General features: G+C 29.9%; 2 protein-coding genes and 1 pseudogene across 2 annotated transcripts; all 3 read left to right on the forward strand.

Moving 5' to 3' along the window:
• The first annotated feature begins 7,129 nt into the window (after positions 1–7,129).
• On the forward strand, positions 7,130–9,781 carry LOC117919589 (tropinone reductase homolog). Its single transcript, XM_034836780.1, has 5 exons — positions 7,130–7,287; positions 7,369–7,576; positions 8,571–8,787; positions 8,873–8,985; positions 9,477–9,781. Exons 1-5 carry the CDS (start codon positions 7,193–7,195, stop codon positions 9,651–9,653), a joined length of 810 nt encoding a protein of 269 aa, XP_034692671.1. The 5' UTR covers positions 7,130–7,192; the 3' UTR covers positions 9,654–9,781.
• A 1,762-nt stretch (positions 9,782–11,543) lies between these two features.
• Positions 11,544–13,317, forward strand: LOC117920648 (annotated as a pseudogene).
• A 704-nt stretch (positions 13,318–14,021) lies between these two features.
• LOC117919937 (tropinone reductase homolog) lies at positions 14,022–16,928 on the forward strand. The gene is given in 6 exon segments (XM_034837248.1): positions 14,022–14,167; positions 14,269–14,476; positions 15,958–16,056; positions 16,059–16,182; positions 16,288–16,400; positions 16,479–16,928. Coding segments are annotated over 6 exon segments (810 nt in total). The 5' UTR covers positions 14,022–14,078; the 3' UTR covers positions 16,656–16,928.
• Positions 16,929–17,893: the final 965 nt, after the last annotated feature.

The raw sequence follows: 17,893 nt of genomic DNA on the forward strand, positions 1-17,893 counted from the left end.
ATATATTTTATAAAAATTAAAATATTATAATTTTTTTATAACTTATTTTATTAAAAAATATTTTATTATTATTACAATTATCAATATATTAAAAATAGAAAAAAAATTAAATTAATTTTATATATAATTGGGGCGAGATAAGGCAATTTTCGAACTTGTTCCGGATTTTAAAAAATATTTCAAACTCATTCTAAACTCGTTTATTTAAATTTCAAACTCGTCTCATTAAGGATGGGGCGTGACGGATACCCAAAAAACTCGTCTCATTATCATCCCTACTATAGCCAAATAAAGAATCATTTAATGTATTAAACATATATGACATTAAAAATAAATTTGTAAGTATTGATTTTCTACTATGATTTGGAATTTTTCTTTCCCATTCTTCGGCTTAATTTACTTGGTATAACATTAAGAATAATATTAAAGTAAAGATTTTCTACTATATAAAACAAATAGGGTCTCAAAATTTTTTGAGCAACAAGAGTTGAAATTAATTAATTCCAACCTTACTCCTTTGTGCATGATAGCATATTTAATTTCTCAATAGCTTTTTGGACATTAGTTAAATAGTTAATTTCTCCGCTAGAAAACAAGTCAAGCAAGAAAAAATGCACATTGAGTGAGGTACATTTTTATATCCTCTCCAAAACTTTGTGTGCTTTCTTGGATTTCACCATATAATAAGAAAATTTGAAAGTTGGGTTACTTTATTTTTTTCAAATAAAGACATAAAATTTGGACAAATTGTATCCATATAATCATCGATCATGTAGTTTCCACTGACAGTCAGTTGTGCCACAAAAGAGTGAAGGCAAGAGATTGGCTAAGTTTCTTTGGCTCTGTGTTTTTAGCTGAAAAGGGACTTCCCAAGTGATTGTAAAAAGGGTTCGTTGGGTTGTTTTTCCGTTGCTCTTTACGTGTAAGCTTGAATAACAGGGTCCGTCTGCCTTATCTTCCACCTCATAAGAGAGTTGCACTTACAGAGACTCAAAATCACTACTACTATTGTCAAGCTTGGACATGATTAACATCGACTCAATTGAGATTGTGGCTACACCTTGATTTAGGGTTTTTCCGTTACTTCTTTGAGTGTAAGTGCGACTCCTTATTTTGGAAAATGTGGTTTGTGAAAAATCGGATCAAGTTCGGGGATTAAGTTACTTATCGGAAAGATACGGTAAAGATAGTAGCATCCCTTTAAGTCCCTAAAGTCACGTATTTACTAATAAAATGAAGCAAGCATGACAATTGACAAGGAAATCAATGAATACAAAAGTGATCACAAATAAGAAGCAAGTCATGATAATGAATAAATGAACAAAGTGAGAGCGGGAGCGTACCTTGGCAGCAGGTAATAAAGCGCTATCATGAAACAGGGTTAGCGCTCAATAAAAAATACAAAATATATCGCATGCATGTCCAAGATTAAAAAAAAAAAAAAAAAAAAAAAAAAAAAAAAAAAATCTGTTAGACATAGCAATTAACAATGAGAAGAGAAATCTCATATGTAGGGCCCCCCACCAAAGCCCAATTTATCTTGCATGCATTGGTCTCATCGAAATTATGAAAAATTCATTCTTATTTACGAAAAATCAAAAGAAATAGAAGATTATTTGAAAACCGAAGTGGAATTAAAACTGTTAAAGAGAAAACTAGATTTTTGGAATTTATTTGAAAATTGAAGCCTAGAAAATTATTTGAAAATTGGGGTATTGAGAATTAAATTTAAGAATTGGAATTTTGAAAATTAATCGAAGGTGGAATAATAAATAAATAAATAGAATAATAACGAAAATAATACTTAAATGAGTAAGCATGAATAGTGGAATTTTTTAGATTGAAAATTAAATTTGGAAGTTGGAATTTTGAAGAATTGTTTAAATATTGAATTATAAAATAAATAAATAAATGGAATAATAATAATAATAACAAAAATAATACTTAAATAAATGAACATGAATAGTGGAATTTTTGAAATCGAAAATTAAGTTTGGAAGACGGAATTTTGAAAAATTATTTAAAGATGAAATTTTTAAATAAATAAATAAATGTAATAATAATAAAAAAAAAATAATACTTAAATGAATGAACGTGGATAGTGGAATTTTTGAAATCGGGAATTAAATTGGGAAAATAGAATTCTGAAAAATTGTTTAAAGATGAAAATTTTAAAATAAATAAATAAATGAGATAATAATAATAATAACGTAAATAATACTTAAATGAATGAACGTGAATGGTGGAGTTTTTGAAATTGGAAATTAAATTTGGAAGATGGAATTCTGAAAAATTGTTTAAAGATGGAATTTTTAAAACAAACAAACAAATAAATAAATGGAATAATAATAATAATAAAAATAAAAATAATACTTAAATGAATGAACGTGAATAGTGAAGTTTTTGAAATCGAAAATTAAATTTGGAAGACGGAATTCTGAAAAATTGTTTAAAGATGAAAATTTTAAAATAAATAAATAAATAGAATAATAATAATGAAAATAATACTTAAATGAATGAATGTTAATAGTGGAATTTTGTTGGAAAAATTAAATTTAAAAATTTGAATATTGGAGAATTATACCTAAAATTAGAACCTTAGAAAATTACTTCAAGAGCGGAAATTTGGAAAATTGAATTTTTAAAGAAAACGAAGTATAGGTAAATTGAATTTTCGGGAATCAAAGTTTTATAAACTAAATTTTAAATCAAATTTTAGGAAATTATTTAGAAAATGGTATTTTGTATATATAAACTTAAAAATGGAGTTTTGGAAAATTGAATTTTAAGAATTAAAGTTTTGTAAACTAAACTTTGAAAATTGGAATTGCGGAAAAGGATTTGAAAATCAGAATATATAAAAAGAAAGTGAGTTTTGAAAGGTTATTTAAGGACGGAGTTTTTATAAAAAGTTATATTTGTATCGTAATAAAAAAAAAATGAAGACTTGAGAGGGCCAAATGCTTGGCCCATTGGGTTCTACACCAAATGAACAAGGGCTCAGAGCCACAAAAAGAACAACAACAATATGCCAAGTAGCTTGCAGTGAAACCCAATCATACCGGGCCCAATATGAACTAATCAGGCCCAAACTAAAAAAAAAAGGGCTTAAGGCTCACCTGAACCAATTTAGGCCCATAACTCAAATCTGCATATCAACTTCCTAAAAAACTACATCAAATACTAATAATAGAAACTATTACCGGCCACAGCCAAACCATAACCCACGCTCTAACAATAAGCGGTGCACTTCTTCCTACAGTCGAAGGTGCACCCACTCCCACCCTTGCCGGCGCCGTAGTTCTTGCCGGGTCGACTGTAAGAGGTGAAGCCCTTAGTCGGACATGTCAGCTTCTTCTTGTAGCAGGGACCCTTTACGGCTTTCAATTAAGCCATATCTCGGTACCATCTACAAGCTCTGACTTCGCGAGCGCCACCCTAAGGAGCGGCGACACCAACATATACATGCTTCGACACCTCTCTACAGCCTCCAACATATTCTCGAAATCAACATCTCCATCATAACCGAGATCTCCGCCAATGAGGCTGCCTTCACGAGCATGAAAAAATCAGAACACGTGAAATAGTGGCAGCATGAACAGAGACACTGAGCGCGGCGCATCCTGCTCCTTTTCTAGTTGGTTATGACGGAATAGAGGATGAGGGATAGTGAGTGGGTATGTGAATGTAGGAAGAGAGGGGGGTGGTGACTGGTATGGAGGATGGAAGGATTACCGTGTATGCATGGTTCCCGTGCACGTGGATGGGTGAATTTGGAACCTTAATGAAGGCTTTGGATGAATTTTGAACTGCCATGCATGCGTCTAGGAAGGGTAATATGCAAAGGAATGTATGTGAAGATGAGATAGGTAGCGAGTGTAATGGGTGAGTGGTAAAACGGTGTGTATGGAGGGTGGAAGGATGGTGAAATGGACATTAGTGTGGCCACATATAGCCATGAAAAGGTGAAAGGAATGGGTTTGAAAGGCATTCGAAGAGAAATGGGTATGTGGTGTGGTGTAGAGAGAGAAAAGGTGGTGGTGGGCATGTGGTTGAAGGAGTACAAGTATGGGAGGTATGAGATGTGAGGGTGAAGATGTTAGGAAGATGTGAGCATGAGACGGGCATGAGAGAGGATTAAATGGGTTTAGAAGGGAGTGGTGGCATGCATGGGCATGGAAATAGGTATATGCGTGGGTATGATAGCAATGGGTATGGTTGTGGTGTAGAGATGGGCATGATAGGCATGAGGGTGACCATGTGCATGGGATGGGTGTGGAGCACAGCCACAAATGGTGAGAGAAAATGACTTTGTGGGTATGGAGTGATGGAACGAAAATGGATGATGTAGGGCATGGTGAACCTTTGATCAAACTTCAACTGTAGCTTGGACTCTAATGGAAGATTCTCAAATTTTTTAGCCACAATGCATTCTTCTGGGATCCCCTGTTCATGTCTCAACAGCTCCATAACTCAGTCCAAAAGCATATAATGGCTCTTGGTTCAGAGCATCATCTTCTATCTTCCAGAGTCGGTTTATCCTTGTCAACCCATCTGCATAAGCTTGTTTTCTACTCAAACCTCACTTACAGAGATGCTACTAGTAGTTCAAAGAACCAGACTCATCAACCCAAACCAAATTGCACCATTGATCTCATGACCCATTCCATTAAGAACAAAGGAAAACATGAAAGGAGCATTTACAAAAACAGAGTATAAAGACAAAAGATCAATGAGTGAAGCCCCATTTCATTGTTCCATCCACGGGCTTGCAAGAGAGTTTGAGAGACTATGGGTTCATACAAAAACAGGGGAGTAAATTCTGAGATATCTCACAATGAAGCTAAAAGCAAAGTCAAGTTACTCTTCAGCAAAGCCAAGAAGAAGAGAATATATGGTAAAACAATGACAACGAATCCATTATTATTCTAGAGATCAGTGAAAGCTAAACATACGATTTGATGTCCATACCCAAAACAAAAAAAAACAATGATGTCCAGAAACAAGATGGAAGATAATGAACAGGATCCATACCTCAAAAGCCTCCTCATAAGCGAAAACTCGCCTTACTGTAAGCTCTGTTTTTTTTTTTTTTTTTTTTTTTTTTTAAATTTTTTATGGCCTCTCTGGAAGATGCTCAACTCAAAACCTCTTTCAAAAGGCTACTCTTCAAACCCCATTCCTCTTCTCTGATTTTCCCTCTTAGTAATAAAAACCCCAACAACCTCACCCTCTCTGGTAATCTCTCCACAACAATGAATACCCTCCTCTCCAAAAAAATCCTGAACGTTTTTCCCTCTTCTTTCTATTTTTCTCCTGTTCCTCTCTAACTTTGAATATCTCCTCACTCCCCAGAAACTCCCACTCCGAAAAAATATCTTTCTCCTGCAAGCCAATACCTGCTTTCCTGTGCACACCTCAGCAATCTCCATCCTCAACCACCGTCATGGGCCGGCTGCTGAAGGATCACCACACGTCCATGCATGGAGGTCTATGGGAGGTCCCCCCTACTTAAAAAAAAATGGATAAATTCCACTCTCTCGTGTGGTTATGAAATGCCCTTTCTTTCAAATTATAAAAATAGTAATAATAAAATAATAACAACAAACCATTAACATCTGGTTTGAAAAGAGGGTGTCGTTGTTCATCATCTCTATATTTCTCTTCTCTTCTCATTAGTTGATTGAGTATTGGGTCATCTTGCAGATTTTTATTGTTGTTTGTTTCACGTTTTCTTAATTTTTTTTTTTCTTATGTTATGCTTAACTTTTAGAATTGAGGAAAAAAAAATATAAATAAAATGTTATGTTTGGCTATCAGAATTGAGAAAAAAGAAAAGAAAAAAAATAGGTATGAATAGTAGAAAAAAAAAAGATTTAAATATAATAAATTATTTATATATATTATCTCAAACTCATTTAACTTGTTTTAACCTTTCAATATAAAATTTTAAAAAAATAAATAATAATCATAATAATAATGTTTTGTTTCATTATGAAAAAAGCGAAAGAAATACAATTAAAAATTTATGTATTTTTAAATTATTTAATCGACAAAAGAAAATAAATGAAAAAAGTTTGAAATACATATAAAAATAATTTATTAATGTTAAATCTATTTATTTTTTGTTTTTTGTTTTCTTTCACTATTTCTTTCCTTTTTATTTGTCTTTTTGTTTTTTTTTATCAAATTTTTTAGAAGCCAAAGATAATAAATAATTTAAAAATTATAAGTAGTTAAGTAATTTTATTTTTTTTAATATTTTTCATGGTACTATAAAATAAGGGAAAATAATTTTCCTAAAGATTTTATTTGTTTCATTAATACTTTCCAAGAAGAAAAAAAAAACCTTAGTATTTTCTTAAATACACTAAAAAAAATTATTTTCTTATACTTGATTTGTCATAAGAAAAAAGAAAATAAAATATAATTAAAATTTGTTATGAATTTAGATATTTTTAAAAATTATTTAATTTTTATATAAAATAATACAAATAAATAAAATGAATTTGATCGAGTATCTAAAACTAATTTCTAATTTTAAGTATTTTTTACTTAAATTTTAAATCAAATACAGGGTAATAGCTTAAAATTTCCTTCAAATTTTCAAAGGATTAAACCTAGGATATTATTGTTAGTGATATCATATATTAGAAGGTTTCGACATAAAGGTGAAATTTTTAAAGAGAGAAATAATTATTAGATTAAGTATACCAAAATGTTGATAGATATTTATACTTCATCAAGCTACCACGTGTCATCCCCTAATTGCTTTGGAACTATCCAATGGTTTTTTGGACTTGTACGATAGTGTTAGAGCTAACAGGACTGCTGTGAATATTCGTTTAGACGAGTGGCTCATTCATACGCTAGCTTGGCCACCACGAGCGCCTATCTAGACGAGTTGTTGGGCTAGGTACACCATCACGATACTCGTGTTATCTAAGCGAGGCTATTTAATTATGCCCAGCATCACCACGCCACCAACACTTCCGCATGACAAAGCCTCCCAATTGCTGCAAAAGACAAGCATTACCCATCTGCTATTTTTGTCCTTTACACGTGAAATTTCATGCTTACCGCATAACTCAACGGCCAGCACAAAGTTACAAAAAGCCGCTTGTTTTGGGTTTATGCATACGAGGTGCTTCAGTTTTAGGAGCTCCATTATTGGGACTTGGCAGCCGGAGAGATGGACCCGGCACAAACAGAGATGAGCAGCAGAAATAGAAGATGGTCCCTCCAGGGAATGACCGCTCTCGTCACCGGTGGAACTCGAGGCATAGGGTTAGTGACCTTCCTAATTTTTGTTTGCTCAAATTTCATCGTGATAGTGATTAATTTGATGTGAATTCGGTTATGAGTTAGGCATGCGATCGTAGAAGAATTAGCAGCATTCGGGGCAACAGTTCATACGTGTTCTCGAAACCAGAAGGAACTGGATGAGATGTTACAAGTATGGAAAAGCAAAGGCTTTAAAGTGAGTGGATCCGTCTGTGACGTGTCATCGCGACCTCAGCGGACTCAGCTCATGGACACCGTCTCCTCCCTCTTCGACGGCAAGCTGAACATCCTTGTAAAAGTTTCATTAAATCTTTTATTTTTTATTTAAAAAAATACATTTATGATATATAAAAAACACATTAAATTGTTTTAAGACTTGGGATTTATATTTATTTTCGATTTCCTCTTTTAAGTCCTCATAGTGTATTAGATTTGTTTTCACTTATTCAATAGATATCGATATAATGAGTTGAATTAGGTTAAAATCTCGTATGTTTTGTTTCTTAATTTGCTTTTCTTTATATTTCTTTTATTAATAAAAAAAATTAAAGTTTTCATTTTAGAAAAAGGAAGTAATAAAAATTTTATAAACATCACAAATATAGGATATTTGGATATGACAAGACTTCATATTCTTAGTTTATTATTTTTTGTTATGTTTGATTCTTGAAAAATATTGAAGAAAGAAAAAAATGTTAAGAAAAATAATTTTATCATATTTGATTTTAATGTAAAAAATATAAAAGAAAATCAAATATAATTAAAATTAATTAGAAATTTATATATTTTTAAATTATTTAATTTTTTTTATAGAAAATGAAAAATAGGTGAAATGAGTTTACAGTAGTATATAAAATAATTTATTGATTTTAAATCCATTTATTTATTTATTTTTATTTTTTTTCTCTTGTATTTTTTCGAGAACCAAACATAGTCTTTGTATATAAAAATATCATTGTATTGATCTATTAATCTTTTAAGTCATTCTTAAAAATAAATCAAGAATTTAGATTTTTTTTTCTTCGTGTTTTTAGCATAATAGAATGTTGACATGATGACAATTGCATTAATACAAAGTGTAGCAAACAAAACTAAGAGATAAACATTGATCATTAAAAATACCGAATCACAACATAGTTTATAAAATGTCGTTATTAGCATCGGAATCAAAACCAAAATTACTTTCATGGTGACACGTTGATGAAACTTCGCATCATTGATCCCACAAACTTGTTTTGCTTTGGTTGTTCTTTTTCTCTTGTTTTATAATCTCATGGTTTGTCTAGGTAAACAATGCTGGTACGGTTATATCTAAGAGAACCGAAGAATATACGGTTGAAGATGTCTCAATCATAATGGGTACCAATTTTGAATCTGCTTATCATCTGTCTCAACTTGGATATCCCCTCTTGAAAGCATCTGGCAGGGGAAGCATAGTATTTATCTCCTCTGTTGCTGGCGTCGTGGCCTTGCCTATTATTTCTATCTATGCTGCTTCTAAAGGTATGTTACGTAATGAAATGACAAAATTGATAAGAATTTGGTATTTTACTAATAAAGGTATCACAAATGTGATTATTTTATACAGGGGCAATGAATCAAGTCACAAAAAATTTAGCGTGTGAGTGGGCAGAGGATAATATACGAGTTAATACAATTGCACCTTGGGTTATTAACACCTCACTCGTCGATAAAGCAAAAGTAAGATTCTAACTTTACTACTTAAACTTTTACAAAAATTGATAATTTAATATAATATCAAAACTTGGTTTGATCGGAGTTTATGGGTTCGAGACATCTCTATGTAATTTATATGTTTATTTCTCCAATTTGTAATTTTATGATATCTTTCCATGTGTGGATATGAATATGGGATTGCATGCCCTCATATGAGATTAGTAGTTCAATAATATGATTATATTTGAATTTTTTTTTTATTATAACAAACAAAAAGGTTCAAAGAAATTAGTTTAAGTATTTTGTTTTTTAATTATTTGAATTAAATTTATATAATTTATTATCTATATTGATTTCAAAGATTGAATGATCTACACGTCTCAAGAACAATATAGTCGTAAATTACTAATGTTTTGCTTTTATCTGTATGGTGCTTTCATCTCTCTGATTCACTCACATGATTCCATCCATTTTAGGCGAAATTCATCATTGTTTTTGGTTTCCTCCTTCTACAGGATGATCCTTCCTCAGAAGAAAAGCTAAAGCGCATAATCTCTCGAACTCCTATTTGCCGCATGGGAGAGCCTGATGAGGTTTCATCATTGGTGGCATTCCTTTGCTTCCCTGCTGCTTCATATATCACTGGACAAGTGATATGTGTTGATGGTGGATATTCAGTGACTGGCTTCTAGTTCTACCCTACATGCTCAAAACTATAATTGAATAAGGTCTCCAGAAAGATATTTGGAGCTAGTTGTTGCTATTGCGATCCATTATAACTTTCTATCAATATAATATAATATATATATAGCATTAATAATTTTAAAACTTATTTACATTATTAAAAGGAGTTTTTACGTATATATAACATAAAAAACTTTTTCCATTATTTGATATGAGATATCATAATCACTCATTATGCAGATATAATGTTTTCGTCATGTCCCATGAAATCGTAAAGTCTAACAAACATACACTCCATGTTAAGCTAAACAAATTCTTACATTGGGATTAAAGATCAACTCTAATACCATCTATAATAACTTATTACCAATTATATAAATATTGTTAGCTTGGGACCTAAAAGATCTTTACCACTTTAAAATGTTTTTACATTATATAGTTAGAGTAAGTTATTACAAATGGTATTAGAGTTAATCTTTCATCTTGATGTGAGAGTTTGATAGTATTTTAAGGAGTATTTACCTATTTGATATCGTAATTTTATGAAACACAATAAGGACATTATGTTTGTATGAAAGGTGATTGTAATATCTCATATCAAATATGAAAAAAAAAAAAAAAAACTTATAAATACATTTTAAAACTATGAGAATTTTTTAAGTTCAAATCAAATAATATCCGCACAATTAAAAGTGAGTATTAAAATATTAAAATAAAATGTTTCTTGATTCATATTAGAGTTGGATATATTCACCATCAAATCATCAATCTATAATACATTAGTCATAACGCTAGTTAGGCCCGAAGACTAAAGCCATTGACAACACTTCCTCCACTCTCACTTTGAGGAGTCAGCTCTTATCTTATATTTTTAATGAATTATCAAAATGTTAAAGACAAATTACCTAATAAGTATTTCATTAATTCTATTATTTATTATTTTTGTAATTTATTATTAATTCTATTCATTTAGTTTCACAATTTTAGTTTAATCCTTAATTTTTTTTAATGTCAATCTTAAATAATACTCAAATATTACATAATATCTTTTTTTTTTTTTTTATTGACAATAAATGAAGAAAGCCATGTACCAAGTCTCTTATGAATAATTTTTTCCAACTCTTATCAATTTTCTAAATAACATGTAACATTCATGTATTTGTCATATGGTTTTTTCATCCTCCTTTAATGAAAAATCATAACAAAAGAGGTTAATTATTTAACATTTGCATATAGTTCATGTTCATGTTACTTTAAAAAAAAAAAAAATGAGGTTAAATTAAAACATGATAAAAATATGGAGACAATTTTTATCATATACTAATTAAAAGTATTCAATCATAAAAGTTCAAGATTAAATTATAAAATAAGTTTATCAACTTTCTTATGAAGTAGGACTGCATTAATATAAATATCGTAACTCTTGCTATTGTTGTTTAAAGTAGTGTTTTCAAACTTGAACCAATCAATCATAAAAGTTACCTATTCATAATTTAATGGTTAACTGTGATTAAACAATGATATCATAAATATATAATTTATATATTATTAAAATTAAAATATTATAAGAAATTGGAAAATATATGAAAAATGTAAGTTTTTAAACACATTAATCATCATTAATATTGATAGCTTAAATTATGATAAGAATAACATAAAGATTTATTAAATTATTACTATTTTAAATTTATTAAATATGTAACTTTTAGTTTTTAAGATAAATAAGATTTTATTATTTAAATTTATTTGCATTTCAATAGCTATATATTTTATTTTCTTCAAAATTATTAGTTCTTTTATTTATATTATTTTGATATTATTATAGATAAATCAAAAGTATTTATATTCATTTTGGATTTGATGTAATTATAATCTTTTAAATGCTTTTCTATGATAAGATGCAAGCATGGTATGGTGGTCCATCTTTTGATTTTGCATGCAAGGAAAAACGGGCTGTAAATTTGCCATTCCTTATGATAGAACAAGTGTGGGCTTAGGTGAAGAATTTGGGCTTAACAACGGGCCTTTACATATTGGGCCACTGCAAGCGGTTCATCTCGTGAATGTTCTTAAAAGATTAGTTGAAACTTGAAAGTACACTTTAGGAAGGCGACCTCGTTATTTTAGTTCGCTGTCATTAAATCCCAATGACCATTTAAATTAATAATCTACAAGATGTTGTACTTATCAATGACAAAAAACCTTAGAAGTGGGAATCATTTTAGGATTGAATTGTCCTATTTAAAAAAGGAAAATTCAAGATGCATCATGCATGTGGGCTGATGGGATTTAAAAGGAAAGGGAGTAGGGCTTTGTTTCATTACCTTTCTTGAAATTAGTTGAAATAGGAAAATTCAAAAGCAAGAGCTACAATCTTTATATTAATGCAGTCCTACTTCATAAGAAAGTTGATAAACTTATTTTAAAATATAAGAATTCTTAAAGGATTGTATTAAAATGGTAATAGTTTGTAAAAAAAAAAAAAATTTAAAAAAAATTATGGTATCAAAAGATTTTATTATTTAATTTTTTTTTAAAAATTAAACTAGTTTTAAGTATATAAGATAGTTTCATACTTCTTATATAAAAAAAATTATTACTATTTATATATATATATATATATATATATATATATATATATATATATATATTTAAAATAAAAATTATTTCTAAACAAAATCCAAGTGCAATGATTCTTTTATTTGAAACCCATATGCTTAAAATTAAAAAATAATTAATTTTTTCATAATTTCCTTAAATCTCTTTCTTATTGGCTTTCTCCTTTAGGAAAAGGATTTTTTTCACCTCTAAAAAGAATAAAATTTTAAAATTATCACACATATACGATATTTGAATTTCACAGTGTGCAAGTCTTGATCCAAATAATGATACATTTCTTGCTTATATGACGAGTTAATGAAACTTCACATCATTGATCTTCAAATTTATCTAGGTAAACAATGCTGGTGTGGCTATACTTGAAGGAGCTACAGAATATACAGAAGAAGATTTCTCAACTATAATGTGTACCAATTTTGAGTCGGCTTACCATTTGCGTCAACTTGGACACCCTCTTAAAACCATCCGGTGGTGGAAATATAGTATTTATCTCCTCAGTTGCAGGTGTTTTAGCGTTGCCTACTCTTTCTATTTATGCAGCATCTAAAGGTATATTGAGATAGTCAAATGATAATATTAGTAACAAATTAGTATAATGCTAATAAGTGGTTGACAAATGTTTTTATTTTATGTAGGAGCAATGAATCAAGTGACAAAAAATTTGGCATTCGAGTGGGCAAAGGACGACATTCGGGTTGACACAATTGCACCTTGGATCATCAGAACCTGGATGGTTGACAAAATAGAAGTAAAATCCCAACTCACTCCTTTCCTTTTCATTGAACATGCTCACATTAAGGATTTCTTGTTAAGAAAAAGAAAGAAAATGTTCAAAGAACTCGGTTTAAATCTTTATTTGTTAATTTTTTAAAATTATGCTCCATATTTCTATAGAATGATCATGTTATGAAGGACAGTTTGGCACGTTCACTCTCTCAAACTCCTATTTGTCGTCCAGGAGAGCCTACTGACGTCTCATTGGTGGTGGCGTTCCTTTGCTTTCCTGCAACCGTGGTATGTGTTGATGGTAGACATACAATAACTGGCTTCTAGTTCTACATTTCATGCTAAGAACTAGAATACTTCATTAATTGTTTTTCTTTATTTATTTAACTGTCAAAAATGAATGTAGATAAGTAAATAACTAATGGCTAAAAACTAGATAGAAAGGAGAGATGAGTGTAAAATTGCATCCAAGAGGCGTATGATTAAAGGTAAGAAGATGAGGGATTTGAGGCTTGCATGGATTGGCCTGTCGTTCTGAAAGATTTGCCACATGAACTACGGCATTTGACACATCAACCCAAATCATGACTCAGCATCAAGGAACCTAACCGTATCATCATCCAGACCCACTTTATCATACCAATTTTCGGTGGTTCAACACTGTTTTTAAAAAACACTTCAACCTAAAAAGTGCCTCTTTTTTTTTGAAAAAAAAAATAGATATTTGATAAAATTTAGATTTTTTTAAAAAAATTTAGAAAATAATTTATAATATTAAAAACATACAAGTTGATTCTCCAAACAAAACATTTTAAAAAGACAATTTCATCAAAAACATATTCTTAATTTGGTAACCAAAGAAACCCTGCAAAAGACACAAACCACCCTTATTTGCTGCAAAAGACAAGATTAACTATCCCCCATCTTTGTCCTTGAGTACGTGTCCTGATGCCTGCCAACCATATTCAAACCCTAAAGAGAGCCACAAAACCCGGCTAGTACCAGATTTTCTATGTATAATTGCAGGCAATAGGTGTTTCAGTTTCAGGGAGTTCCATAGTTGGGATTTGGAAGGCAGAGAGATCAGCATGACAGAAGCAGAGATGAGCAGCAGAAACAGAAGATGGTCTCTCGAGGGAATGACCGCTCTCGTCACCGGAGGAAGTCGAGGCATAGGGCAAGTGACATGCATTAATTTTGCGCTACCGTGATCATGTATCTATCCTGTTGTTATAGTAACAGCCACTGATTTTTGCGTTAATTTGATTGAGTACTTAGGCATGCAATTGTGGAAGAATTGGCAGCATTTGGGGCAACAGTTCATACATGTTCTCGAAACCAAGAGGAGCTAGATCAACGGTTACAAGAATGGAAAAACAAGGGCTTTAAAGTCAGTGCATCCCTCTGTGACGTGTCATCGCGGTCTCAGCGCACTCAACTCATGGAGACAGTCTCCTCTATCTTTGACGGCAAGCTTAGCATCCTTGTAAGTTTTATCTGAGCTTGGTGCATACAGCTGGGGTTCATTAAAAATTTGTGACATTGAAAACCATCTAAATATCTAAAATGTATTCTTTTCTGAATGATTGGTAGGTTAGATTTTTTGGCACAATTTTTTTAAAAAAATTTTAATTACCCCAAAATCATTTTAAATAAAAAGAAGCATTTAGAAATTTCTTGAATTTATTTTTTACTCTTAGGTTCTCTGTCACGCTACTTTTTAAAAAACAACATTTCGGCCGGCGGCGATAGAATTTCTAAGAATTGTTAGACCTTCATAATTTACAGAACATATTGTATACTGTCCCAAGCATGTCCTCTAATACCACCATTCAATTATTAAAATATTATTTGTTTAAACATTTTTTTTATCAATTTATTTAAAATTAAAATTATTAAAAAAAATTATATATTTTAAAATTATTTAATATTTATATAGAATAGTTAAATAAGTGATTTTTTTTTAAATAATAGATAAAAATTATTTATTAATTTTAAATCTTTTTTATTTTTTTTTACTTTTTCTTTTTTCTAAACTTGTTTTTTCTCACATTTTCATGTTTTTTGTTATATTCCTATTTAAGGTGATTTTAGTCTAATTTGTGTTCCATTACATTCTTTTTTTATTATTATTTTAATGTGTTTTTATACCTCTTTACATAACAAAAGTTTTATTATTTTTCATTTATAAAACTTTATACAAAATGTATCACGAGGAAAAAAAAAAAGAGAAAATTATGATATAATTATATGCACATCTCTTAATATGATATATTTGTTTGACTTAATAGCATCATGTTTTAATAATTTAAACTATATCAACTCCATATCTATTTCAGATTTAAAAAGGTATTTTAATATTTTTTAAATTATTAAATTATAATATATTATTCAATTAAAAATTAATTATCACTATTAATTAAAAGATAATCATGTTACAAAATATAGAGTATTGTCTATAAAATCAAGAAAATATTCAAATGATTGTCTATAATATTAAAGATATTTATATAAAAAAAATAACTTATATATATATATATATATATAAAAGATAAAAAAGAATAATAATATTTTTTTAAGGTGTTTAAAAAATATTTATTATATATTTTGTAAGTTTGAAAAAAAAATTATTTTATGAGGTGTTTAAACATATTTTTTTTATCAATTTATTTAAAATTAAAATTATTAAAAAATTTACATATTTTAAAATAATTTAATATTCATATAGAATAGCTAAATAAGTGAACATTTTTTAAATAATAGATAAAAATAATTTATGAACTTTTAATTTTGTTTTTCTCCATTTTTTTTTTCTTTTCTTTTTTTTCCCTCTCTATTTTTTAAATTTTCTAGAACCAAACCTAGCCTAACAGCCCGTCAAATACCGCTTATTGCATACTTTTATTGATTACAAAATAAATTAGCTTCTCTTAATCTTTATCTGAACTCAGTAATTAATTTATATAGGTAAACAATGCTGGAACAATTATTCTCAAGGAAGCTACAGAGTGTACAGCTGAAGATTTCTCCACTATAATGGGCACCAATTTTGAGTCAGCTTATCATCTTAGACTCTTAGTCAACTTGGACACCCTCTCTTGAAAGCAACCGGGAATGGAAGCATTGTATTCATCTCTTCCATTTCCGGTCTATTGGCCCTACCTGCTTCTTCTATCTATGCGGCATCTAAAGGTAGGTTGAAATTAACTAATGAGATATATATATATGGTCAATGACGGTTTGGGAGATTGATTAAGAATTTAAGAGCGAGTTACAAATGTGAGTATTTTGTGCCAGGGGCAATGAATCAAGTCACAAAAAATCTGGCATGTGAATGGGCAAAGGATGGCATTCGTGTTAATACAATTGCACCGTGGATTATCAAAACCTCACTCCTCCATGTTATAGACGTAAAATTCTAACTGGCCGTTTCATGCATCAAATTTTGTAGCCAAATCTCATATTACTTTCATTCTCTCTCTTTACAGGATCAGCCTAATATAAAGGAAAATATGTCACGCTTGATCTCCAGAACTCCTATTAGTCGTCCAGGGGAGCCCGATGAGGTTTCACCATTGGTGGCATTTCTTTGTTTCCCCGTCGCTTCGTACATCACTGGGCAAGTGATTTGCGTCGATGGAGGATATAAAGTAACTGGCTTTTAATTTATTTGTTTCTCGTGTTTCATTTTGTGTGGTCTTTGGGTTGTAAAAATAAAAGGAAGTTGTTGGATTGAGACATTATGCTTTCTGAAGGGGTTTTTCTTTTTGAATAAGTAGGGGCGTTTCTGTCTTCCCCATTGTTTCATACGTTACTAGGCAAGTTATTTGTGTTGATGGAGGGTTAAACAAAAATGTTCTCTTCCGAGTTGGCCCCATTTCAGAACTTGAGAGAGTGTAGACCGTGAAATTCGAAAATACTGGCCCATTTTCATACAAGCCTATGATAGTTGTAAAATTTATTTAATTTTTTATTATAACATGTAAATATATTATTATTCAATTATTGTCACTTGGCAATTAATGAATGCATAAAAAATACATAAAAAATAAAATCCGTATTTCTACAATTGCCTCCTTCACAAATTTGAGAGTGAGTGAACAATTTTTTTGAAAATTTCCATTACTTTTTTTTTTTAATTGGTAATTAGAAACCCTAATATCAAAAGGATTTGAAATAAGAAATTTTATTAGCAATAAGCAAATTTTGAAACTTTGATTTTTACTTTTTTGAATTTTAATTTTTAATTGGTAATTAGAAATTTTAAGCCAATCAAATTTTAAAACTTTATTTACTTATTTTGGGTCTTAAATTTTAAATTTTAATTGAGAATTAAAAACCTCAATGAATTCATTCAATTTTTTTTTTGCTGAACATTCTATATTTTCTTCTCCCCCAATTTATTTCTACAACAATTGTTTTCTTTTAATATTCTTTCTTTCATTTTATTTTCTTCATGTTTTGGTATGAATGAGGGTAGCGGTGACAGACTGACAGAATTCATGTTAATTTGGATGACCTCACCGGTGCTTCAATAGTTGAGTGTCATTCACATTTGCCCTTGGAGACACGACAAGTGGCCATCACCTCACCCATCAATTCACTTTTGTGCCCACAAATCAACACCACTTTTCAAACGAGTATATCTTCGTCCTTTTCTTGACATTCATTTTCTTCTGTAACTTCAAGAAATGAAAGAAAAAGAAGAAAAAATATTTTCATATCTATTTTTTATTTTTACAAATTATATTTGTTTTTTAATCTAATTAAAAGAAATTTAAATAAAAATATGGAGAATTCCTCAACCCAACTTGTTACATTTAATTTTTTTTGAATGAGGATGAAAATAAATAACACAATAATAAAACTTAAAAGAGAAAAATTTTTAATCTGGAAACCTACT

Source organism: Vitis riparia, chromosome 8 (genome assembly GCF_004353265.1).
Source record: "Vitis riparia cultivar Riparia Gloire de Montpellier isolate 1030 chromosome 8, EGFV_Vit.rip_1.0, whole genome shotgun sequence".
Lineage (NCBI taxonomy): Eukaryota > Viridiplantae > Streptophyta > Magnoliopsida > Vitales > Vitaceae > Vitis > Vitis riparia.

What these genes read in the sequence shown, in the direction of transcription:
- LOC117919589 (XM_034836780.1), top strand. Translation starts at nt 7,193, where the DNA reads ATGGACCCGGCACAAACAGAGATGAGCAGCAGAAATAGAAGATGGTCC. An exon ending in ACGGCAAGCTGAACATCCTT is followed by an intron (nt 7,577 to 8,570) that starts GTAAAAGTTTCA and finishes TGGTTTGTCTAG; the next exon opens with GTAAACAATGCTGGTACGGT. An exon ending in CACTCGTCGATAAAGCAAAA is followed by an intron (nt 8,986 to 9,476) that starts GTAAGATTCTAA and finishes CTCCTTCTACAG; the next exon opens with GATGATCCTTCCTCAGAAGA.